The sequence below is a fragment of the Balaenoptera ricei genome, chromosome 1, assembly GCF_028023285.1.
Source record: "Balaenoptera ricei isolate mBalRic1 chromosome 1, mBalRic1.hap2, whole genome shotgun sequence".
NCBI lineage: Eukaryota > Metazoa > Chordata > Mammalia > Artiodactyla > Balaenopteridae > Balaenoptera > Balaenoptera ricei.
This window is the reverse complement of record NC_082639.1, coordinates 141,076,227-141,102,024: the sequence shown is the minus strand read 5'-3', so window position 1 is coordinate 141,102,024 and position 25,798 is coordinate 141,076,227. Positions and strand designations below refer to the sequence as shown.

At 35.7% G+C, this 25,798-nt stretch overlaps 1 protein-coding gene across 2 annotated transcripts in view; it reads right to left on the bottom strand.

Annotated features, from left to right (window-relative positions):
* RASAL2 (RAS protein activator like 2) overlaps positions 1–25,798 on the bottom strand; it is a 395,365-nt gene that overhangs the window by 210,255 nt on the left and 159,312 nt on the right. For both annotated transcript variants that reach the window (XM_059937207.1, XM_059937197.1), the window contains exon 2: positions 3,769–3,896. In XM_059937207.1, the coding sequence (XP_059793190.1) occupies positions 3,769–3,896 (128 nt within the window). The remainder of the gene's footprint in view (positions 1–3,768; positions 3,897–25,798) is intronic.

The following is a 25,798-nucleotide window of genomic DNA, read 5'->3' as shown; positions in this document are numbered from 1 at the left end:
AATGATCTAGTAGAGAACAGAGAGTTGAAGATGTAAAAGAGGTAAGGGAGAACTGCTATTGATACATCCTTGAATAGGCAAGAATGGGCACAAGGGGAGGGGCTGACAGTTGGATTGTAGGCAATCCAACCACAGTGAAAAGAGGGAAATCAGAGTATAAGGAAATAGTTGCTGGCGGATGGGTAGACATGGTAAAAGAGCTCTCTTTTGAGTGGCTGAATTTTCTCAGTGAAATAAGCAGCAAAGTAATCAGCTATAAGTGAGGGTAATAGACAAGGAATTAGAATAGAAGAGGAAGCATGAAAAATCATCTTAGAAATCATCCTGGATTGTGCTACTCCAAGTGTGGTGCAAGGTCCTGTGCTGTTCTGCAAACTGTTTGTTAATGGTCCACAATAAACAATTTAGCAACACAGAAATTGAGAATTGTGCCTGGTGTGATCAGTGGATTCATCTCATTGCACAGCACACTCTCCATGAACATGTACAATTTTTGTAATTCTATTCCTTCTTTTCCTATGTTATCATTATTATTGAACTGTAATTTCATTTTTGTTCAATCTAATAAAAAATTTGGACTTAGACTTTTGTCTTTTTAAAACTTCATTTTTCTTTACAATTCATATTATTGTATTTTATTGTTCATGATGAGGTAGGGAAAAACTTGGTCCTTTACCACGCATAGATTGAGAAGCACTAGTCCAGTAGAGTTGGAAAGTAATTGGACTAGGAAATGTTTTGTGATTGCCAAGCAGCATTAGAGGCTCACATGAGATTTGTAGCCATTAGTTTAAAGACTGTCAGCAGGGTGGAGTGATTTTCTCCAGACACATTATGCTGCATGGAAGCAGGGCAGGATAGATGAGGAGCAGGATTTAACTGACCTATCACATTGCCAAGCGAGTATGATGATGCAAAAAAAGGGCAAGGAAATAGTATGCAAAGATTAAAATGACTGACCATGGAATTCAAGCTGGGAGAAGAGGGAAGAGAGGATATCAGAGGTATGAGGGGCAGAAAAGGTGACAGGATCAATGGCCTATAGGTCCCAAAGGATTGAAAAACTGTTGGAAAAAGGGATGAGCTAGAAAGATAGGAGGTCAGACAGTAAGATGCACACAATTGAGAATATTGAGAAGTTGTAGCAATGAGGCAGGGTAGAGGAAAAGATTCTTGGAGGAGAGGAGTTCAAGGAACTTAGAGCCAGTGTGTTGAAAGAATCATCTCTGCAGATATTGGAATCCTCACAAGTTAAGGCTGGAGTAGTGCTGGAAATAATGATAATGAGCCAGGAGCTAAAATCAACAAGAAATGAGGAGAAATGACAGGGGCCGGGGGTGGGGCTGGAAGATGACTACAACAGGGGACTCAGAGTCTGGGCTTTATAGGGAAAATGAGGGAGAATAGACAGGAAGCAGCCATGAAAGGAGAAGGATGCCTACTACAGGCAGCATGGTATGAAGGCTGTGGGAAAAAACCAGCCATCACTTGACAGGACTTCACAGATGACAGTGTCCTCAGGAAAGCTACTGGTTCTCACGAGACCAAGAAGTTAAGGAACTGCTTCAGAAAAGGGGTGGAAGAAACAGCTGATTTGGCTGATGATGGACTGTGAGTTGCAGAGGGCATAGACAAAGGGTTTCAAGAGGTGGGAAAGGATGAGTGGAAGGCAGGGACAGAAAAGAGGATTTACAGAGCGATATGCAGAAGAGAAAATGAGGGGTTCCCCAGATGTCTAGGGCTACTCTTGATGGCTGGCATAAAAAGCGATGAAGTACATAAGAAATTGTTTTAGAAATCATTCATCATGGACAGTTATTTTATGGGACTAAAGGGAGCCCAAGCCTGGATTACTCAATTGATCAGTAATATTTAATTCATGTATTATATCTTGGTTCTAGATAAGGAATGCTCTTGACCTTATGCTATCTATCTTTAGGCTATATCATTTCTTACATTACTAATTGAATAAAATGTAGGTAAGGGCAAAAAGATGGCAGATGATATGTTCATATCACTCCTTATTAATAGCTCTGATAAAAGACTGCTGACAGAGTCGATTGGTTTAAATGCACGTGTTAAATTATCTGTCTATTCAAATTGGATAATTAGAAATATTCTACACTAATATTCACTCTACCAATTTTTATTATGTATCTACTTAATAGAAACAAAGCAACATGTACTATACTGTTCCAGAAAGGGCTGACCTTTATTGAATTATTTTAATAAAATTAAGTTTAATTATATTACAATACTAGAAAACGGTCATGGGTAGGGAGATGGTAACAAAAGTAAGGGACATTTTTCAATGGCTGGAGAAAAAGAATAACCAAGTTCATAGAGGGCACATTAGCCAGGCCCTTGCAAGGAAGAACTGCCTATGAAAATAAAAGAAGAAACTGAAATTGCTTTATTGCTATGATCTTGCCTTTACGATGTTAAAGAATGCTGAGTAAGAGAAGAGATGCAAAAGAAAAGGGACAGAGGGGGAGGAGAGAGAGAAGAGAAAAGGGAGGTAGAGATCCACAGACTAGAATTAAGAAATGTATTTTTTGTGCACTGCTTCCTCTGAACTAACTTTTCCAGAGGGATGGCTTATGAAATTGATATTCTACCTACAGCTTTCTAGTTATTTATATATATTTTTGGCAATTAATCTTTCTCCATCATTGAATGAGATCTCTTCTTCTCCTTCCCTCCCATTATCCCTCTTCTTGTCAAGATCATACTAATTTTTTTATGTTGTGGAGCTCGGGAGTAGGATGGTTTTTTGGCCTTACCAAGTCAACTATCCAATAAACCACCAATAAGCAAATGAATTATTTGGATGTGGAAGGATTTGTACACTGTAATAGTTTGAGGAGTAAAGCAGTAATAGTATATGATAAGTTCAAGGGTTTTTTCACTTACAAGAACAGAAAGTTTACCTAGAACTAGATGTCTGTGCTAATTACATTCTGTCTGCCTCTCCAGATCTACTCTCTGCCCTTCTCTCCCTTGCTGTACTTCAGGAAACAAATCTCTACAGAACACATCAAAAGCAATCTTTTCCTTTGGCTTCAAGTTAGGTTTGGCCAGTAGGTAACACTGGCAAGAAATCAGAAAGCAGGAAAGAGAGCTGGTGTGTCTGTTCTCCCTTGCTTCCTCCCTGCTGGTCATTTTTGTTTTGGTAGAGGCTGTGTTCTTTTGTGTATAGCCATAGCAACTGCTATGCAGCCCTTTCATGCAACTACAGTTCTCTGGGTTCCAGAAACATTGCTCCCTTCCCTTGCCCTGAAGGTCTAGGGTGATAACTGCTTTCTGCTGTTGCCAGTTCATGGGTACTTTATCCCCATCTGATGGGTCCCCTATGCTGCCCATGCCTCTGTATAGTCCCTTTGTTAAACCTCTTTCAATTAATCTGCTGACTGTGCTATTTGTTACTTGCGAGGAGCTAGACTGATATAATTTCCAATAGCCTCTCTGGACCACTTTCAGGGCCAGGTCTACACAATCCAACCCATTCGCATTGCAAATTACTCAACTCAATATCTCTTTCACTATTCCTTAGTGAAAATCCAGCCCTGTCTTGTTGACATCACGCCTTTGCGGCAATCACGTATCATCATGATGACATCAGCAGCCCCTTAGACCCACTTAGAGTGTATCCTTCATAAAGTCTCCATTTTCATAAATGCAACTCATCAAGATGCAAATAAAAACTAGATTATTTCAGGAATTTGGTCAGAAAAGGGAAGTAGCTTTTCTCAGTAATATCCACCTCACCTCCTTTTCCTTGTTGAGCAACACCAGCTGGCTGTCTGTGAGGATGCAGTACTTCCGCTCCCATGTTGTTGTGTCAGTGTAGGGTGACTGGCCACAAGACAGACGATGGGTAGGTGGCCCTTTCACATCTGTGTGACAAACACAAAAAACAAAAGTGACAAATCATTGCCATGTTTGGTAAACTCCTCGTTCAAATGTAAGATTCTTCAAAATCAAAGTAAGGAGGTCTAAACATAAATCTAAATGGTAAACTGAAAACTTAAATTCCTCTGAAGAAAATAAAAAGTTATATACAGAGGGAAAATTTTGCCCCATAGTCTGAAGAAAAGAGGGCTGAGACACTAGGAAGAATTGTTAGTACAAACTTGACACAGTAATCACCACTGTACATGCACTAAAATAATGGGAGGTCACTTCAGAGCAAAACTAGTATCATTCAAAAGAAAGAGGTGGGCGTGACTCAGAGACAAGAACAAAAGATAGACAGTCTTTAGGAAGAAGATGATATTGCATGTACACTCAAGAGTGCTGCTGATCCAGTACTGAAGGAGTGAGTTATTGGCAGCCTATGTCTTCAAAATAACTTTATTTCTAGTCAGTTGTAAGATTTAGAAATGGTTAAACTACAGCATCATATTACCACTAGAGGCCAGTAAGATCTTAAAAACATAGAAGGCAATTTCCTCAAGGAAAGATCTAAACATATTACCATCATGTCTCTTAAAGGTGGAGGCACACAATATCAAAGTTAAACGTTTCAACTCTTCTAAACGTCTCATTTCCTGTTACTTTAATTTGTTTTCTTTTATTAAGGTATAATTGACGTGTAACATTATACTAGTTTCAAGCGTACAACGTAATGATTCAATATTTGTATATACTGCAAAATAATGACCCCAATAAGTCTAATTACCATCTGTCACCATAAAAAGTTACAAAAAAAATTTTTTTTCTTCTGATGCAAACTTTCTAAGATTTATTCTCTTGATAACTTTCAAATATGCACTACAATATTATAATCACCATGCTATAGTTGACATCCCCATGACTTATAAGTGGAAATTTGTACCTCTTGAAACCTTTCACCCTCTCACCCACCCCCCCCCTTCACCCCCTTCCTCTTGGAAATCACCATTCTGTTCTCCGCATCTGTGAGTTTTGTTTTGGTTTTTAGATTCCACATATAAGTGAGGTCATACAGTATTTGTCTGCCTTATTTCATTTAGCATAATACCCTCAAGGTCCATCCATGTTGTCATAAATGACAAGATTTTATCTCTTTCAATGGCTGAGTAGTATTCTATTTATCCACCAATGGACACTTAGGTTGTTTCCATATCTTGGCTATTGTATATATCTTTTCCAATTACTGTTTTCACGTTCTTTGGATAAACACCCAGAAATGAAATTGTTGGATTGAATGGTAGTTCCATTTTAATTTTTTGAGGAACCTCTATACTGTTTTCCATAGTGGCTGCACCAATTTACATTCCCACCAACAGTGCACGAGGGTTCCCTTTTCTCTACATCCTTGCCAACACTTGTTATTTCTTGTCTTTTTGATAATAGCCATTCTAACAGGTGTGAGTGATATCTCATTGTGGTTTTGATTTGCATTTCCCTGATGATTAGGGAAGCTCAACACCTTATTATATACTTGTTGTCCATCTATATGTTTTCTTTGGAAAAATGTCTATTCAGATCCTCTGCCCATTTCTTAATCAGACTGTTTTGGGTGTTTGTTTGTTTTGCTGAGTTGTATGAGTTCTTCATATATTTTGGATATTAACTCCTTATCAGATATATGATTTGCAAATATTTTCTCCAATTCAGAAGGCTGCCATTTCATCTTGTTGATGGTTTCCTTTGCTGTACAGAAGCTTTTTAGTTTGATATAGTCCTACTTGTTTATTTTTGCTTTTTTTACCTTTGCTTTAGGGGTCAGATCCAAAAAAATCACTTAAAAACTCTTTAATATGAACTGTTTGTTCATTTGGGCTGTTGAAAAACTTGGAACATATTTTAACCATAAGTACACATTAGATCCATTGAGTAAGGCTTTTATGACAGTTCAGTATATATTAAAAGTTCTTTAGGGCTTCCCTGGTGGTGCAGTGGTTGAGAGTCCGCCTGCCAGTGCAGGGGACACGGGTTCGAGCCCTGGTCTGGGAGGATCCCACGTGCCGCGGAGCAACTGGGCCCGTGAGCCACAACTACTGAGCTGCGCGTCTGGAGCCTGTGCTCCGCAACAAGAAAGGCCGCGATAGTGAGAGGCCCGCACGCCGCGATGAGGGGTGGCCCCTGCTTGCCGCAACTGGAGAAAGCCCTTGCACAGAAACGAAGATCCAACACAGCCAAAAATAAATAAATTAAATTAAAAAAAAAAAAAAAAAAAAAAGTTCTTTAGCCATGAAGGACTAATTCCTCTCAGGAATATACTGCAGGAAACATTTAAAATACATTACTTCTTACTATTTAAATATTACACTAGAGGAGCACCTCAAACTGAAGAAATTAGAAAACAAACACCCATGAGTGCAGGAGAGTTGTAAATAATAAATAAGCACATTTTACCTATTAGGTGAGAATCTTCATTACTATTACTTTCTAAGGACTTTTAGTCTTTTTATCACAGGATGATAGGTATTCCTGGTATTGACTGACTTCAAGGAAATTCAAATGATTTCCTAGATGTTTTTATGCTATAATTATTCAAATATGCATACCTATAGCTGGAGATCTGTAGAAAGTAAAGAAGTTAGTACTTAGGGCATTAGGTATATGTCTCTCTTCTTGCATCCCCTTATGTACCCAATATTATCTTCAGTGCTCCTTCTGGCTTAACTTCCTTGCTCTCTAAAAGTCTATCTAAACTTGTTGCTCTGCACGCTTGGGGAACTTATCAACTACCCTCCAAAATAACTCAAAATTCAAGAACTAATAACATTACCAGGGCTTGGCTTGACATGTTACTAATTCTTAGAGGTTCACTGTTTTTTCCTTTTTCCCCTTGTTTTTCCGCTTCTATCGCCTCTGAACCTCGCACAACCAGTACATGCTGCGTGGATAGCTTCTCCATTCCACGTCAACTCTCTCTTCCCTACCCTTAACTCTTTTATTTCAAGAATTTAAATTAATTTAAAGTTTTCTTTATACTTCAAATTTTCCTAAAATTATCACAAAAAGCTTTAAAGGAACTGACTCAATCATTTTTGACACAGATAAAAGATTCTTGCCTAAACTTAAAAGCCATGTCAAAGCTGATTTTCTTCACATGATTTGGATAAACAAATGGGTTAGATTTTTACCACAATGTAGGCCTATTTTTAGAGTCAAATACCAAGACCACTTCAACAGAGAGGGATGTACCTACTTTATGTAGAAATGTGGTGGTTTTGTGGCCTAGACAAGTTTTCATTCAAATGACTAACCTTCTTATGTAAGTTGGCCGTGGGTGACCTAAACTGCCCCCTGCAATTTAATCTGAATAGTAATCTTATGATCCACACTGAGCAAGAAGACATTGACAGACTCTGTCCATAAAATTAGAATACAGTAAACTGTATTACAGCAGGAAACCCAGTTTTCCTGATAAAATATAAATCTGCATCAGCACTGAATTTAAGAAAACCTAAATTATCTTCCCTGTGTCATCCTGAGTTAATTCTCTTACAGTCTCCCTTAATGCTCTCCCCTTCTCCAACTGGAGCTTTGTTCCTAGTTTCTTCATGGTATTGTGAAACAAGACAATGTCTCATAAAGCATATTGGGGACCCCAAATTACTCCTCTCCAGGGCTAAAGGTAGAATGAAATAGGGAGCAATACTTCTATATTTTACATTTTTCTGTCAGTCTAAATTATGAGGTTGATTAGCCATGTTATAAATTTTATAGTTTCACATTTTTTTCTACTCTCTATTATCCACATTTTGATCATTTTATAAGAATGCATAAAAGGAAGAAAACAAGAAAGAAGTTAGAATAAGTAGGATTTTTTGGTTCTTTTTAGCATTTCTGGATTAAGGTTTGAAGGGCACTTTAAGTAACAATTTAAATAAATTTTTTTAAACCTATAAATTTAATTTATTCATTCTATCTTGTCCTCATTTCCGTGGCTAAATGAAGGTTTAATAGTACACTTGTAAAGCCTGTTTACTGAGACTATATTGACAGGACAAACTCAGATTATTGCCTTATTTCACTTTACCAATTCTACCAGTCCTCCTCTCCCTCCCTCCTTTCCTCCCTCCCACCCTCTTTCTCTCCTGCTCTGGTGACACACATCTAATTTCTGACTTCCAATTACATTTAGTATCTAAAATTCACTACAGAATACGATAACTACCTTAGAATTACAAATAAGAATCTTAATAGCAAAACTGGAAAACAATTTTATATTTGCGCTGTCCCATTCCTATAAGGATACTAAGGATACTGGATGCTGGCCTTATTACAAAAATTGAATAATTTTAGAGATATTAAAAAGAATCAGCGGTTACTCAATGAATCCCATTGGAAAGTGCTTCTTTGAGACTGGATATTACCATGTAGACTAGTAATTATCAAAATTTTTTGATCTCATGATCCCTTTAGACTTTTAAAATTGAGATTTTGTTTCTCTTTGTTTTCAAAGAGATTTTTGTTTATGTGGGTTATATTTACTAATATTTACCATATTAGAAATTAAAACTGAGAAATTTTAAAAATATTTATTCGTTTAACAACAATAACAAACCTACTGCATGTTAACATAAATAACACATTTTTGATGAAATGCAACTATTTTCCAAACAAAACAAAATAATTAGTGAGAGGAGTGACACTGAAGTTTTGCAAGTCTCTTTAAAATCTGGCTGAATAGAAGACAGCTGGGTTCTTGTATCTGTTTCAACTTTTTATCTCTTGCTTTATGTTGTTTTGGCTGAAGTATAAGTAGAAAATCTAGACTCACACAGATATATAGTTGGAAAAGGGAAGAGTATTTTAATAGCATTTTCAGGTAACTGTGGCTCGCCTTTTCTAATACTATACCAAAAACTGGCATGCAGTTGCTCCTTAAAAGTAAGTAAATTGTGGAATTTGACACCACTTCAATAAACTTTTCATACTCTGTTAAGTTAAAAATCATTGGTATACCTTGCCCTTTGAACGGATCTTTTTACCCATATGCATGACTTTGGGGCACTCTGCATTGATCATTTAGGAAAAAATGGTTCACTTAGTTTTGCAGATCTTCTAAACACTGACACTTTTCATTACATAATATCAAAAATTCACATTCATTAATCTTCAGAAAGTCTTGATCATCAGAAAAGTCTTTAAGTACTGGGAAGCTGTCAAGTTCCATGGGACAGATTCAAGTTTTCCAAAATACTGATCTTTGTTTTGGATCTTAAATTTTATCATCGTCAATAAATACTGTTGTTTTTTTCCCCTTAAGAGACAGGTTTGTGTCTTTTTTTTCCAGAAAATGGATCACCTGTGGCTAGTCAGGAAATCCCCTATGCTCACCATCACCCTTTTTAAGAGAAGAGAAGACAAGCAGGAGATAACATATGACTCTTCTTTCTGGTGAATTATTTCCTTTAGCCTAAGGTTTGCAAACAGCCCTTCTGCTGCCTCACTCTCAGTCTCAGCAGCACCAGGGGCTAAGCACAGGGGTTATTCTAACTCTGCTCCATCACACTTAACTGATAACAACATAATAAGTTCCTTAAAGGCATGACTGACTTAACATTTTTTATCAACTATTCCTTGATAAAGGTAACACTTTTCTTTGCAGAAGAACTAATTTTAGTTTGGGAAGCAATTCCTATGATGGTTCCACCTTGCTTCTCCCTTCCACATCACTAGTACACAGTTTGCACTGCACCTGATCACTTGTGCCATGCAACAGCAGGCAGAGCAGATCATTTTGTTTTCCTTCACTTTTTAGATATGCATTAGAAGAAATAAGTCCCATAATTGCCACATTGGGCCAAGCACAGCTAAAGCAACTATATGGTTTGGGTAACTGAATGGAATGTTATGAATGATGCCATGTTAAGATGACAAATGGCAGTCAATCACAGCTTGCTCTTCAATCCTAATAGACCACTCACATCTACAGTTCATACTCTTACCTAAACAGAAAAACAGAAAATACTCAAAATAAAATAATTCATTTATATACTCATCCTTAGAAGGAAAAAAAGGGGGTCTATATGCAAGTTTTCTTAAACAGTCAAGCACTGTGCAAATTTAAGAAAAGTGTAAGAAAATATAAGTCTGGCACTTAAAACATAGCCATGGTGTTGTATAAATGATCAAAACTCAAGATCCTTTTTGTATCTCATGTTCCTGTTACTGGTAGAAAAACAAACTATACTAAGAATTAATCTCAAACACTATGTAATACTCTATCTTCTTGTTATATTTAGTACCTCTTCCTATATTAATATACCCCCCATGCCTGCCTCTTTTTGAATTGAATCTCATCGCTTTCCTTTAGGGGCAGCTGCTGTGGGGAAAGAAGTAGAGCTTTTAAAAGAATGTGATTCTTAGAGGAGAAAGGAAAAAAAAAGTAAATAGCTTACCACTATTGAGAGATCAGTTTCTGGGGTTTTCACAATTGGTTATACTGCCAATACTGTGTCATTATCTCACTATACGAGAGTAGAAGGCAGCAGACTGCATTAAAAAATAAAACTTATCAAGAGTTTGGCAGCATTAAAAATTTTTTTAATAGCTCTACCTCTCTCCACAGTATCAAATGGAATAGAACACAGACCTAAATTTGCATCTTTTCTGAATTGTGACCTGTTTGAACCACAAATCACTGAGCTTACAGTGAAAACTATCAAGGAGATAATATGTGCAGGCTTCTCTAAAGAATCCTATCAGTCACTCACTGCTAAGTCACGAAGCCAATTCAGTCAGCTAGGTCCTGACACAACTCAGCTGACTTACATGAGAGGTGAAAAACCTTTCTTGTTATCAAAAAACCAATGACCTCAAATGAGTAAGGGGAAACAAACAACTAAAATATGAGACTATAAAGCAGTAAAAGGAAGCATTTTGCATTTTCTCTTCAATACAATCAACACAAATAGAACGTACATCCTTCTTGTCTAAATCTAGTCCATTTCTGAAAATGTGTTGGATGGCAAATTTTCACATAACGGAGACTATATTCTGATTTTAAGTGGAAAAAGAATAATTCAGTTCAGGCCCATCTAAAACTCCCAATTAATTTCCCCCAATATTAAGTATTCTTAAGCCCCCCTATACAATCCACCAAAAATTTCTAAATTAAAACTAAACATACAAAATCATTTAATATTTAATAAACTTGTTAGTGAATACATTTGTGCATATATACGGTATTAGATACAAGTTACATTTTCCTTTTCTACTGCAAACGTGTTCTATAATTTAAAGAAACAATTATCTGTTAAAGATGCATAATGAATGCAAATAGCACAACAAAATAAAATTAACTATGAGGTTTCAAAAACTAACATCACTTTCATAATTTTATTTTTTCTCACAAATAGGTAAAAATCATATGTATAGTACATCAGAACATGTGCACAGCCAAGTTTATATCTTTTAACTTTTTGTCTTTTGTCTCTCAGCCTTTATCATTTCCTAACATAAGAGTTTTTCTAATCCTCCTAGGCTCACCTACTTTTCACAGCCTTTTCCATTATCTTAAAAGATAATTGGAGCTTCCCTGGTGGCACAGTGGTTGAGAATCCGCCTGCCAATGCAGGGGACACGGGTTCGAGCCCTGGTCCGGGAAGATCCCACACGCCACAGAGCCACTAAACCTGTGCGCCACAACTACTGAGCTTGCGCTCTAGAGCCCGCGAACCACAACTACTGAAGCCCGCGTGCCACAACTACTGAAGCCTGCATGCCTAGAGCCCGTGCTCCGCAACAAGAGAAGCCACCACAATGAGAAGCCCACGCTTCGCAACGAAGAGTAGCCCCCGCTCACCGCACCTAGAGAAAGCCTGTGCGCAGCAACAAAGACCCAATGCAGCCAAAAGTAAATAAGTAAATTTATTTTAAAAAAAGATATTTTAAAAAAAAGATAAAGATAATTTAGATTGCATGAAACCTTTAAACAACATTATCACGAAACACAATCCTGTTGTGAAAACAACTGATTCACGGACAATAGTCTACTCCATATTCTCTCACTCAGATTAATGTGCAACTTAATGTTTTTGGCCGGAACATACATGCAAGTTTCTTTCAATGATATTTCAATGTGAATAGTCAATTTTAAGTTAAAAATTTCCAAGAGATAGTAGCAAATATTTAAATGGTGAGAGTTCAGATATCAAGGGATACATTTCACATTATAGACAGTAAAGAGAAAAAAAAGAATATAGGGAAGCAAATAATGATGAGAATCAAGTGGGAGAAGAAATTTAAAAAATAAAGGTCAACAGGATAAGAAATGCATAGAAGAGGAAGAAGGAGACCCTTTGGGAAACAAATCAGAGTTGAAAGATCTTGAAGGTCAGTAAATCACACTTCCTCAATTCATAGATTAATAAAATGAGGCTCAGAGATATAAAATTACTTGTTCAAAGTGACACATCTAGCACAGTTATCTTAGAATTTAGTCTGATATATAAACTAGGATTTTTTCTAGCATATCATAAAGCTTCTCCTTGTTTTTTTGTTTCATTTGGTTTTGGTTGTAATTCAGTAAGTATTTATGCACTGTGTGTAAAGCACTGTACTCAATGCTGGGGATCTAATAGTGAACAAGACAGACCAAGCCACTGAACTCATGGAATTTAAATTTAGTTGAGGGGTCAAATACTGTACAATTAGCATACGATTATTAAACAATTATGATAAACACTATAAAGAAGCAGTATAGGGTGCTGTGGGAGCACAGAATAAGAGCTATGGACTTAGTCTGGGGCATTATTGCAGCTGGGAGCATGGTTACTGGTGTGTCAGTATGGAGAGGAGTATAAGTATTAGCATTTCAGACAAATGAAATCACAGGCCCAAAAGCCCTTGAGGAATAAAGTGGTTCTGCTCCTCTAACAATCTGAAAAGGAGGCCCCTATGACTGATGCATGGGGAACAAGAAGGTAAGTGCAGAGTTAGGGGGCTGGTGAAACAGTCCAGGCCAAGAACACCCAGAGACCTATAAACCAAGTTAAGGACGTTGATCTTGATCCTAGGAAGGAAAGGAAGTCCCCGAAAGGTTTTAACAGGAGAGTGACACCACTGATTTGCATTTGTGTGAAGAGGTGAATGGGGGTTTCATTTACTGAGATTAAGAATTCTGGAAGAAGATTAGGTTTGAGGGAGAAGCTGATGAATTTAGTTTGGGTCATATCAGGAAAAAAAGAAATCAGTCAAAAGCTAGATCTGTCTATCTAGGTCTAAAACTTCTAACCTTGGCCTACAAAAGAACCCAGAATTACTTCAAGAGGTCCACAAATGCCTTATTCAAGTTTCATTTCAAGAAATACATGGCAGTTACTAGGATAAAATGGCAGACTGAACATATAATTTCAGTCCTTCTCAAAACCCCACTGAAACTACAGTAAAGATAAATTTATATTTATATGTAGAGACAGTGACGATAACCCACAATGACAGAGAAAACAGAAATAGAGAGGAAATAAGTACAATTTTAGAAGCTATAAAGAATACATTCAAGTGGTAACTGACTTAACCAGGCCTGAGAAAATTGAATCCTGAGATAAGAGTGAGAAAAGGTAAGAACCAACCCAATTTATACTAGAGAATCCTCAAAAAGTTCAGGGATAGGCCAGCACTAGGTATCTCTCAATGGGGAGAAGGGGTGGTCTAAAACAAGAACTGGGTAAAACCGATTTAAGAATGAGAGTCCCCACAAACATAGAAAATAAACTTATTGTTACCAAAGGGGAAAGGTGGCGGGCGGGGGGAGCAGGGGGAGAAATTAGGAATTTGGGAGTAACATATACACATGACTGTATATAAAACAGATAAACAACAAGGACCTACTGTTTAGCACAGGGAACTATATCAATATTTTGTAATAACCTATATGGGAAAAGAATCTGAAAAAGAATATATATATAATATGTAAATATATATATAATCACTTTGCTGTGTACCTGAAACTAACACAACATTATAAATCAACTGTACTTCAATTAAAAAAAAAAGATGAATCAGAGTCCCAAGATTCTCTCTCTGACTATTTAATGGGTAACTATCTCCCCAACCCAGGTAAAAGAACAGAGGTTTGCTTGCTTGGAAGGGTAAAATAAGGGGTGGACTAAAGGATGACTGTCACAGTTGAGAAGAACATCCTGGAAACGTTCAAGGAATGCTTAGAAGTGCTTCCTCCAAAGTTCTTTTCACCCCCCATTTGACTCTCATAACAGGCAGATAGACTTGTACTCACCAGGCAGGCAATTAGAAGAGCACTCTTTGGGAATCAGATCAGCTCATGAGGAAAGAACCAAAGATACTAACCAAAGGGGCTCTCCCAACAAACAGCCCACCCAGATCACCTTACGGTAAAGCCCTCAGTGGACAAGGCCCAACTTCATACTCAGATCTTCCAAGCAATTTTCTTATAATCCATTCTTAATCTGGAGCAGACAAACAAGGATTACCAGAGATCAGAGGAAAGCCTCTAGCATGAGAAAATAGAGATCAAAACAAACAGAAAAAGGCAACTTGAAGGAGATACAAGTGATATAGGAGGGAAAAAACCAAACAGCCACCATTATCCTCAAAGAGACATGAGAAGTAATGGCATCCATGAAACAAAAACAGGATACTCTTCATAAAAAACAACATTCATAGAACTAAAAAGAGCTTCTGATATTAAAAACACGATAGAAAAAAATATAAAACAAAATTCAACAGTACAAGTGGAAGATAAGGTTCAGAAAATAATCCCAGTAAGCAGAACAAAAAGACAAAGAGATGGAAAAGAAAAAAGGAATATTGAATAGTGATTTTAAAATATATATATATAGATAGATAGATATAGATAGATAGATATAGATATAGATAACTATGATAAGGAAGTTGGGATGACTGTATATGATAGCTAAATCCTCATCTATCATAATAGAAAATCAACAAAAAGCTCTAAAATTGATGAATAAAAACGCAGCAGTATATGCATATTGTTTAGAATAAAGAGAAGTATAAATGCCAGAATAAAAACTAGAAGAGTCAGAAGTTCATGTCTCAGAAAAAGGGGACAGAGGTAAGGAAAACCAATATATTCTGTTAAGAAAGGGGCAGACAACCCAAATGAAAAATGGGCAAAAGACATGACTACCACTTCATAAAAAAGAGTATCAAAATGTCCACTTAACATGTAAAAAGTTGCCCAACTTTATTAATCATCAGGGAAATGCAAATTAAAACCACAGTGAGATATTACTACACACCCACCAGAATAGCTATAATGAAAAAGATAACAGTGTTGGTGAGGATGTAAAGTAACTGCAGGTGGGAGTGTGAATTGGTAAAATCACTCTGGAAAACTGACAATATTTACTAAAACAGAACATATACATATCTAGCAATTCTACTCCTAGATACATACCCAAGAGAAATGTGGACACTTATTCAGCAAAAGACGTGTCAGAATGCACACGGCAGCACTATTCTTAATAGTAAAAACTAGAAACAATCCAAAATGACCACAAACAGAATAGATAAATTGTGAAAATTTAGAAAATGGAATATTATATACCAATGAGTGAAAAAACAACTACATATAACACCATATATAAAGCTCACAAATATTAAGCAAGAGAATTCAGACATAAAAGCTGTATAATGGCTTATAGAAAGTTCAAAAATGTAAAATTCACCTACAATATTAAAGTCAGCACCATTGTTACTCTTTGGATGTACAGTGACTGAGAAAGGACATAAGTGAGTTCCTGGGATGCTAGTAATGTTCTGTTTCTTCAGCAGGGTCCAAGTTACTCAGGTATCTTGTCTATGCAAATTCATCAAGCTATACACCAAGCTATAGGATTTGTGCACTTTTCTCTGTGTATATTATATTTCAATAAAAATTATCTTTAAAAAGATTCTAGATCTTCTGTTTATAAGTTGTGTGACTTTGGTCAAATTACTCAGCCTAAGTAAACCTCAATTTCTTCATTTTTAAATAAGGATGACAAAGCAACTATTCTCTTAGGGATTTCTGTGAGGTTCAAATGAGATAATACACATCAAGTGCTTCACAAATGCCTCACACATACTAAGCACAGAATAAAAGTTTATTTGTTAGTATTATTATTAACCACTTGGGCATTAAAAAGGTAGGGGAAATCACTATATGGTCCCATTTTGAACAAATCTAACTCATATGAAACATGAATTTAGCTGTGTAGTCAGATGATTATATTCAAATCTGCTTTTTACTATTTCCATGATTTGGGGCAAATGATTTAACGTCTCTGATACTCCTTTTCTCAATTATAAAAGAGAATAAGATCATGGTATTTTGTGTGTGTGTGTGTGTGTGTGTGTGTGTGTGTGTGTGTGTTTAGAGATAATTTTTAAAATAGATTAAAAGTGGAAGATAGTTCCAAACAAAGAGTGTTTGAAACTATGTAAGTCTATCTATATTTTCATATGAGTATGTGTGAATGCATGAATTATTTTAAAATATGAAGGTAAGTAGTAGAAAAAGCCTCTAAAGGAGCTGAAAGTGGATGCCTGCATGGAACAGAAACTAGCTGCAGCAATGGGTAAGGAAGCTAGCCACTCTTTTGCATTTCAATCCTTGTAGTACCCACTTGTAACTATATACATCTACTACTTTAAGATTAAAATTTAACTCCAATAAAAATTAATTTAAAAAAGATTAAATTTTAAAATAACTTTATTCAATAAAAAATATATAGTTAGGTACTACCAAATTAAAAAATGATTAAAGGTAAGCTCCAAACTTAAGTTGATCAATTATCAAGCTGATGTAGAAGAAACAAAACAAAGTTTAAAGCACTTCAATACATCCATAATTCAACTTCTCTATCGTGGTACAGAGTGTGGGTGGCATAGAAATGCTAACTTTGAGTCCACAGATTCTTAACTTCCTCTATTAATATAGTTAGAGGACCAAAAAAAAAAAAGAAAATAGAGAACCACCTGTTACTAGGGAACCACCTATTTTTAACTAGTTCAAGTCTACTTAAAGACCCTAGGAATCAAAAAAAGAAATGCCGGCTATAAGGCTTTAATATATATATAGCATTTGGAACATGGAGTTGAAACTTATACTCCTCATATGACTCTCTAAGGTTTTAATTTCCCCTGAAAGAAAAGTAATAAAGTACTTCAATATACAGGAAGGTGATACTAACTCACAGTGCCCTGGCACATACTAACCTCAGCTAGGATTCTTATATAGAGCTGCTTAGCATAACTCAACCCTGATTTTCAGCAGATTTGAATTGTTTACAAAGATCTTTGAGAAGAGACTACTAAAGCCAGAAATTTGGCAGTAAGGCTCAGAATCATGGCAGGACCCATGTCCCCAGCGTAGGTTATTTGATTAAGTTAACACACTAGAAAAAGCTGAGAACAATTTCTCAATTTCTGGCACAGGGAAGAAATTCTGGCTCAATAAATATTAGCTCTCATTATTGTTACTGTTATTGAGAGACATAATGGTGGAGCGGTTAAGAGCACAGACTCTGAGTAAGACTGCTTGATAAGGAATCCCATGGCTTACCAGCTGTGAGACTCTAGTCAAGATACTTAACCTCTCAGACTCTCAATTTTCTTACTTTTAAAATGGGAACAATATGGTTTCTACCTCACAGGGAAGTGGTGAGGATTAAATAAGAAATGTCAAGCACTTAGACAGTGTCTGGCATATTGTAAGACTTCAGTAAATGTGAGCTCTTATTATTCTTTTTACATCATGTATCTGAAATAATGGAGTCGTTTCTTAATCCAATTCAAAACTACTGATGCTAAAAATATTGAAATAAAATGAGGGGAAAAAACAACTTAAACTATGAATGATCTTCAGGATTATATGATATATATAAATAAATTTTTCCTTGGAAATATTCTGGGGAAAAAACCAAACTACACAGGTTTGCATCTGTTATCATTGGACAGGTTCTGGTAGATCACTGTGCCATGAATATACACAATATTCTTGATGCAAACTTTACAAAGGAAGAGCCAATAAACCTATAGCCACTTGGCCATAGAAACAATTATAAGCAGAAGTGAATGTAAGAGAAGAAACACATACTTGTTTTTGGACTGGTTTGGTCAAATTAATGTACATCATTTAAGTCAGCCTACCAATGGTGAGGGGGTAGCGGGGGGAGGGGAAGGAAGGGAGGAGGAGAGGGGAAGAGGGAGGGAGAAAGAGAGGGAGGAGAAAAAAGAAGATAATCTTTTTAATGGCACTGTTTTATTCTAACCAATTAGTTCAAATACTCTCAGTTCTATAAGCCTCTTACCACTGCACAGCTGATGGCTAAACTTGAGAGGAGCAATTAATCCTCATCTGTCTCTCTACATGTTTCAATTAGCACAAAAACATGTATATACTCCTCAAAAGCAATCACAAGAATGTAAAACAAAAAGAAATTTAGGGCTTCCCTGGTGGCGCAGTGGTTAAGAATCCACCTGCAAGTGCAGGGGACACGGGTTCGAGCCCTGGGCCGGGAAGATCCCACATGCCACAGAGCAACTAAGCCCGTGCACCACAACTACTGAGCCCCCATGCCACAACTACTGAAGCCCGCATGCCTACAGCCTGTGCTCCACAACGAAGAGAGTAGCCCCAGCTCGCCACAACTAGAGAAAGCCTGAGTGCAGCAAAGAAGACCCAATGTAGCCAAAAAAAAATATATAGATAGATAGATATATATATCTCTCTATATATACATATATATATATATATACACACATATAAAAAGAAATTTAGCAGGTGATATTTTTTTCTTTTTTAAAAGAGTTGAATCCAAACTCAAAAGATTAAGGAATGGATAGTAAGATTGTCACTGGTTCTTAAAATTAAAGCCTCAGAGAAAACTCTCCCTCTCTTCAGGTGCTTTTCCAAAACTATCTGAACTCCTCTGTAGGTCCACAAACAAGAGATCCATTGTGTGGATCTGTAAATTGTGTGACATCATTGAAACACAAGCACCAATTGGTATCACAGTTTGTGTTTCCAAGGATACCAGGAACTTTAAATACCCTGCAGTTATACAAAGCCCAGGAGCACGACCTTCATAACAATACCAGGAGCCTGCACACTTTCTTTTTAGTCACTGTTTCCAGCAGAGAAAAGGCACTGATTCTGCCCCAATAATACTTCCAAGTAATATTCTCAAGAACGTTCCTCAATCATTTAATTATTCATTTTTATATTCTCAACATAATGACAACAAAAAAGAGGATTAAGAATTTACATAGCCCTGTTAATAGAGAGATTCTCAAAAGGCCAGCCTAGGGTATCTTTAATGAAACCACACTACCGATTTTTAAAATGCAATGCACATAACACTTCTGATTAATCTCTACAGTAATGTTCCTCTGTGTTACAGAGTACTCTTTTAGTAAAAGTAAAATAACTTCTTCCTTGTGTGCCTTTCCTGGAAAAGTTATTTTTCCTTAATATTAGCCTTTAGCTCACACATATGACTTTAGTATGTAAACTTGTTTATTCTAGCTAGAATAACTACAGCAAAATAGAAACACAGGCTAAGTGTGAGGTGATTATGATTAACTATATTATTGTTAAAAGTCAAATAAGTTTATAATCTTTTATAAAGGACTCTTTAAAAAGGTGGTAGTTTAGGGCTACATTGTTATAAAAGGTCTATACTAAGCTCTTCTCTAATATCTGTCTATCCAGAGTTAAACCTAAATACTTATATTATCTTTACATCAACTTTGTGAAATGCTTTCCATTAATTACGTGTGCCATTGAGATTTTGAACAGTTCCAGAGTTATTTTTCTATTTAGGAGATAAATATTTTAAGCAAGTATTTCTCCAAATGCAGGCTGGAAACGTACAAGGAAAATTGGGAGAACTCACGAAGACTGCAGCTAGAGAGTTCCCAAGAGCTGTTTACCGAGGATGGAAGCAAGCAGGGAGTTCGAAGCTGTAAGAATGAAAAGCCATACCTTGTAGTTTTTCTCCATTATACTACCTCACATTTGGACCGTTACAATGCCAAGATTACAGGGCAAAGAAAGAGACTCTCTATTTAGTCATTTTTGTATTTTTTTAAAAAATAACATTGTTGATGATTTTTTAAAGAAATAACATCATTATTTTTTAAAAAAATAACTCCTCTCGGGGAAGGTTGTATTGGGTTGGCCAAAAAGTTTGGTCGAGTTTTTCTGTTAGAGGTTATGGAAAACCCCGAACGAACTTTTTGGCCAACCCAATATTAGATGCCTGTTTATCTTAATTCAAGTTATTAGATGCCTACTTATCTTAATTCAAGTTATTAAGTACTGAGCTTATTTTAGGGCGCTTATACATTGCTTGGTACTTTTGAAGATATATATTACATTGTTTTAATCCTTAGAAAAGTCATAATCTTAGTGAAGAAAAAAATTATTTATGCAAGTGACTTATTTAACCATTCATAAAATCCTTTTTAATAAAAGTAATGTAAAGAATGATGTATGTAAAGGCTCAACTACATCATGCTCAAACTACAGGATAGAGATATAAAATCTAAAGTTTTTTTAACTTTAGAAAGCCCCTTGAGCTTTATATAAGTCCCTTAGAGCCTCCAAAAGTAAGAAATATTGCCTAGTCATCAGTGTCCACATGACAATTAACGAGGAAGGGTAGAGAAAAGTTATCTATTAAATTTAGCAAGGCACTGGTGCAAATCTGAAGCAAAAGAAAGTTTAAAGTACAATTCTAGATGGCAATAATTACAACAAAGAACCAGATCATGGGTTCTGTGCCTTCCAACCATAAAACTGAATTTTGTGACCGTGTACATCTTGTATCAAGCCAAGATTTACACGCAGGTGCATTTCTTTGTCCAAGAGATGACGATCATAAGATGTGATTAAACATATTTTGCTTATAATAAATCACAATTTATTCTGTCAAAACGGGCATCTACTAAAAGTAATTCTTTAAGTGGAATCATCTCACCTTATTGTAAAAGTACCTAATTTCACTGATTAAAAGCCAGTTTTATCATTAATGACAGTGCTTTCAAATTGTCAAATCTAGTCAAGAGTTTGAGATAAGTAGCTAAGAAGCTACTCAGTAACTCCTATAATTTCATACTTTCCATTATATCCAAGTAGGAAACAAGGAAGAGTGGGACAAAATGGCCAGGAGCCTATAGCAGGGCAAATGGAAGAAGCAATGTCCACTGAAGCAGAGAGCAAAGAAAGAAATGGCAGGATACTACTACTATAGTTTAGTCATTGCAGACCAAAGACCAAACTGTATGTTTCTCTAGCATTGCAGATCAAAGACCAAACTGTATGTTTTCATAACTATGCCAAGAACAAGCACATGAAGATTATCTGCATCAAGAGGGTGAAGCATATGAACCTGCCCAATCTCTAGTGGTTTACTATATAAACTCTCAGTCCTACAATAAATTAGATAAACAAGATGGCATACATATTAATTTACTGATGACACAGAATTGAGTGGAATGGTACATATGATGGACACACAATAAGGGTCCAAAATTATCATGACAATTAAAAAAATGTGCTAAATATAATAAGCTATAATTTATTGATAATATATTGTTTGCATTGTCTGATGTCCTTTATCATCTTTGAGAATTATTTTTAATGTAGTATTGTACCATATAGATGTACCAAAATTCGAGTGAATTTCTTATGTTGAAAATATAGGTTTGTGCCAATATTTCGATTTTATAAATAATTTCACAACAAATATACACTCAAAGTTTGTATGTATCTCTGATTGTTTCTTAGAATAAGCTGTAGAAACGTAATCATTGAATCAAAGGTTTACAGTTTTTAAGACTCTTATACACATTTTTCCAAACAATCCTTCAGAAAAATGTATGTACAAATTTATACTCTCCAATGCAGAAAATGAAGACATCCATCTCGACACATCTTAAAGTAAATGCATGTCATTTAAATCTATCAATTTTAAAGGGTAGAAAAATGTATGATCTTAAACATTTATTGAGTACTGCTTTAAGCAAATCATTGTGCTAGACATTAGGAAGAAAAGTACAGAGTCCATTGTGATAGACACATAATCAGATATTAGCAATACAATGTGATACACACAAAGAAAAACAAGAAGTGCGTGCTATGGGTAGACAGAGGGAATAATTATTAAATTTAACAGTTGCAGGTATCCAGAGATGGAACAGAAGATATTTTACTCTTATCAATGGTTAAGGATGGGGAGGACAACAACTTGACTGCAAACTTCTTGTAAATGATGGTATGTATGACTATTAGCAAACTAGGTCCAAAGTATACTAGATGCCTTTTTATGTGATCATTTTTTTTAACTTTAGAAAGCCATTGTCAGCTAAATAAAGAATTTTTTTAAAGTTGTACTTGCATGCCTTAAAAAGTATATTTTAAAATCACACATATAAACACAAACCCACTGGCCAATATTTTGTTACAGAGCCAAGCCTTATTTTAGAATGTAAGTCTATTGATTCATAGACTGCACAGTATTTCTGCACAAACCACACCCATTATATACCAACTATGATTTTCAGTTATTTTTTTTACTTAATGAAAACCTGAAGACACTGATGAAATAACTGGAACACAAAGTCTTTCCAAACTTTTTCCCCAGTTTTTTATAGTTGATCATCAGATTAAGAACAATTATTTGTAAACAACCTCTGTTTATTCTTTCCAAAATATGAAAATTTAATTTAATGGAAACTTTTTGCATTCATACTTCATCAATTTACAAAACATGAAAATTTAATGTAATTCCAATAACAAAAATAAAACTGGCAGGTTTGCAAAGAAACATCATTTATTCTTGGTAAGCTTCCAACTTCACTGAAATGTATATAAGTGAGGGTGCATGTTGGAGAGCAGCTTTTTAGCCCCAAATGTCCAGGGCATCCTGAGCGACAGTCACAAGGTTTCACAGAAGGAATGGGGAGTTTGGGGGGATTAATCATATCACCTAATCCACCAAGTCTTTTATAAAATGCTCCAGCTATTTTAGCAATGCTACTTATTGAGGTTACAAAAAGACTTTAAATTATAGAAGAAATAAAATAATGAAAAATAATTTTATATGTAAGCTAACTTGTTTTTTCTTCTTTGGAAGATTCTAAAAAAGGCTTTGTATAAATCATTAATTGATTTTAAAATCTGACGGCAAAAGTCATAATGTTAAACAAAATGAAAATTTTTAATATTTAAAATATTGAAATAATATAATTCTAATCAACTTAATTAAGAATAAGACTTAGAGGGACTTCCCTGGTGGTCCAGTGGCTAAGACGCCACACTCCCAAAACAGGGGGCCCGGGTTCGATCCCTGGTCAGGGAACTAGATCCCACATGCCGCAACTAAAAAAGAGATCCTGCATGCTGCAACTAAAGATCCCGCACGCAGCAATGAAGATCTGGTGTGCTGCAACTAAGATCTGGCACAGCCAAATAATTAATTAATTAATTTTAAAAAAAGAATGAGATTTAGAAAAAGGATCCTAAAATCATAGAACCTACCATTACATTTCTCCCTTCCCTAAAACTAAAACTAAGAAGGAAACTTCCCTATTAAGTCCATTTTCTAAAGAACAACTGTCTTTCATATGTCTTTCGTTGGTTTACTATCATATCATATTTCATATTCAGGTTTAAATTTCTACCTGGCAAAAGACATTTTTCATGTCACTGTTTGACACAATTTGATTTATACTGAGCAGAAGTCTTAATGAGAACTCTAAAAATGTTAACAAAAGTTAAGACTGTAGAGGAAGATAAAACTAGAACATATACATACAAGATAAAAGACATCAATCTTTCTTGGATCTCCAAATGTGCTAAAACAAGTTTTATAAATTTATTTTTAAAATAACAAAATTAACATCTACTATGAAGGCAAAGCAAACCTCCCATTTCAGGCAATTTGTATCACTCAGTCTAAAATAGAAGATTTTTTTTCAGGAACTCAAATCACTAAAAGGCTGTTTGTGGCTGTACGCTACACTCTAAAGTCTAAAAAGCAATATAATGGTTATAAAATAAACAGTATCTGTGATACCAAAACACATGTAATTTACCTGGGGAGATAGACATTTCTTTTATAGTAGCTTTATTGAAATATAATTCACATAGAATAAAATCAACATGTATAATTCAATGCTTTGTAGTATATTCACAGAACTGTGCAACTACCATCTCCATTGATTTTAGAACATTTTCATCACCTCGAAAAAAAGTTTCATCATGCTTTAACTATCATACTCAATCTTACCCTCTCAATTCTAAGCAACCACTAAGCTACTTTCTGCCTCCATTATTTTTTTTTTTTTTTTTTTTTTAATACTTAAGATTTTTTTTTTAATTTTTATTTTATTTTATTTATTTATTTATTTATTTATTTATTTATTTATTTATGGCTGTGTTGGGTCTTCATTTCTGTGCGAGGGCTTTCTCTGGTTGCAGCAAGTGGGGGCCACTCTTCATCGCGGTGCGCGGGCCTCTCACTATCGCGGCCTCTCTTGTTGCGGAGCACAGGCTCCAGACGCGCAGGCTCAGTAATTGTGGCTCACGGGCCTAGTTGCTCCGCGGCATGTGGGATCTTCCCAGACCAGGGCTCGAACCCGTGTCCCCTGCATTGGCAGGCAGATTCTCAACCACTGCACCACCAGGGAAGCCCTCTGCCTCCATTATATCTCACTATTCTAGATATTTCACATGACTAGAATCACATAATATGTGGGCTTTGCATAACATTTTTAAGACTCATCTATGTTGTAGCGTATATTAGTACACCATTGCATGTATATACAAATTGGGTTATCCATTCATCAGCTGATACACATTTAAGTGGTTTCTGCCCTTTAGTTCTTATGAATAATGCTGCTATAAAAACATTCATGTACACAGTTTTATACAGACATATGTTTTCACTTATCTTGGGTAGTTATCCAGAAGTCCATCTATTGAGTCATATGGTTATTCTATGTTTAATTGTTTGAAGGACTGCCAGGTTGTTTTCCAAAGCAGCTGCACCATTTTACATTCCTACCATCAGTATATGAGGGTTCCAATTTCTCTACATCCTCATTAATATTTGTTATTATCTGAGTTTTTAATTCTTTTTTACGGAAACACGTAAGCTCTACTCTCTTAGCAAACTTCAATTGTACAATATAGTATTATCAACCATAGTCACCATGTTATACATGGATCCTCAGACCATATTCATATTATAACTGAAAGTTTGTATACTTTTACCAAACTCTCCCTATTTAGCCCAATCCTGACCCCTGGTAGCCATAATACTACTCTGTTTCTATGAACTCAACTTTCTTTTTATTTAAACTAGATTTACATATAAGTGATACCATTTAGTATTTGTCTTTCTCTGTTTGGTTTATTTCACTTAGGATAATGCCCTTCAACTTCATGCATATTGTTGCAAATAACAGGAGTTCCTTCTTTTTTAAAGCTGAAAAACATTCCATTTTATATATATGTGTACGTGTGTGTGTTTATTTATTTCTTTATCCATTATCCGTAGACAGACATTTAGGTTGTTTCCATACCTTTGCTATCATGAATAATGCTGCACTGAACATGAGAGTACAGATATATCTTTGAGAAAATGATTTTGTTTCGTCTGGATATGCATCCAGAAGTGGGATTGCTGGATCATACGGTAGTTCTAATTTTAATTTCTTGAGAAACCTCCATACTATTTTCCTTAGTGGCTGTACCAGTTTACATTCCCATCAACAGTATTAAAGGGTTCCCTTTTATCCACATCCTCAGCAGCATTTGTTACCTCATGTCTTTTTCATGCTAGTCATCATAGCAGGT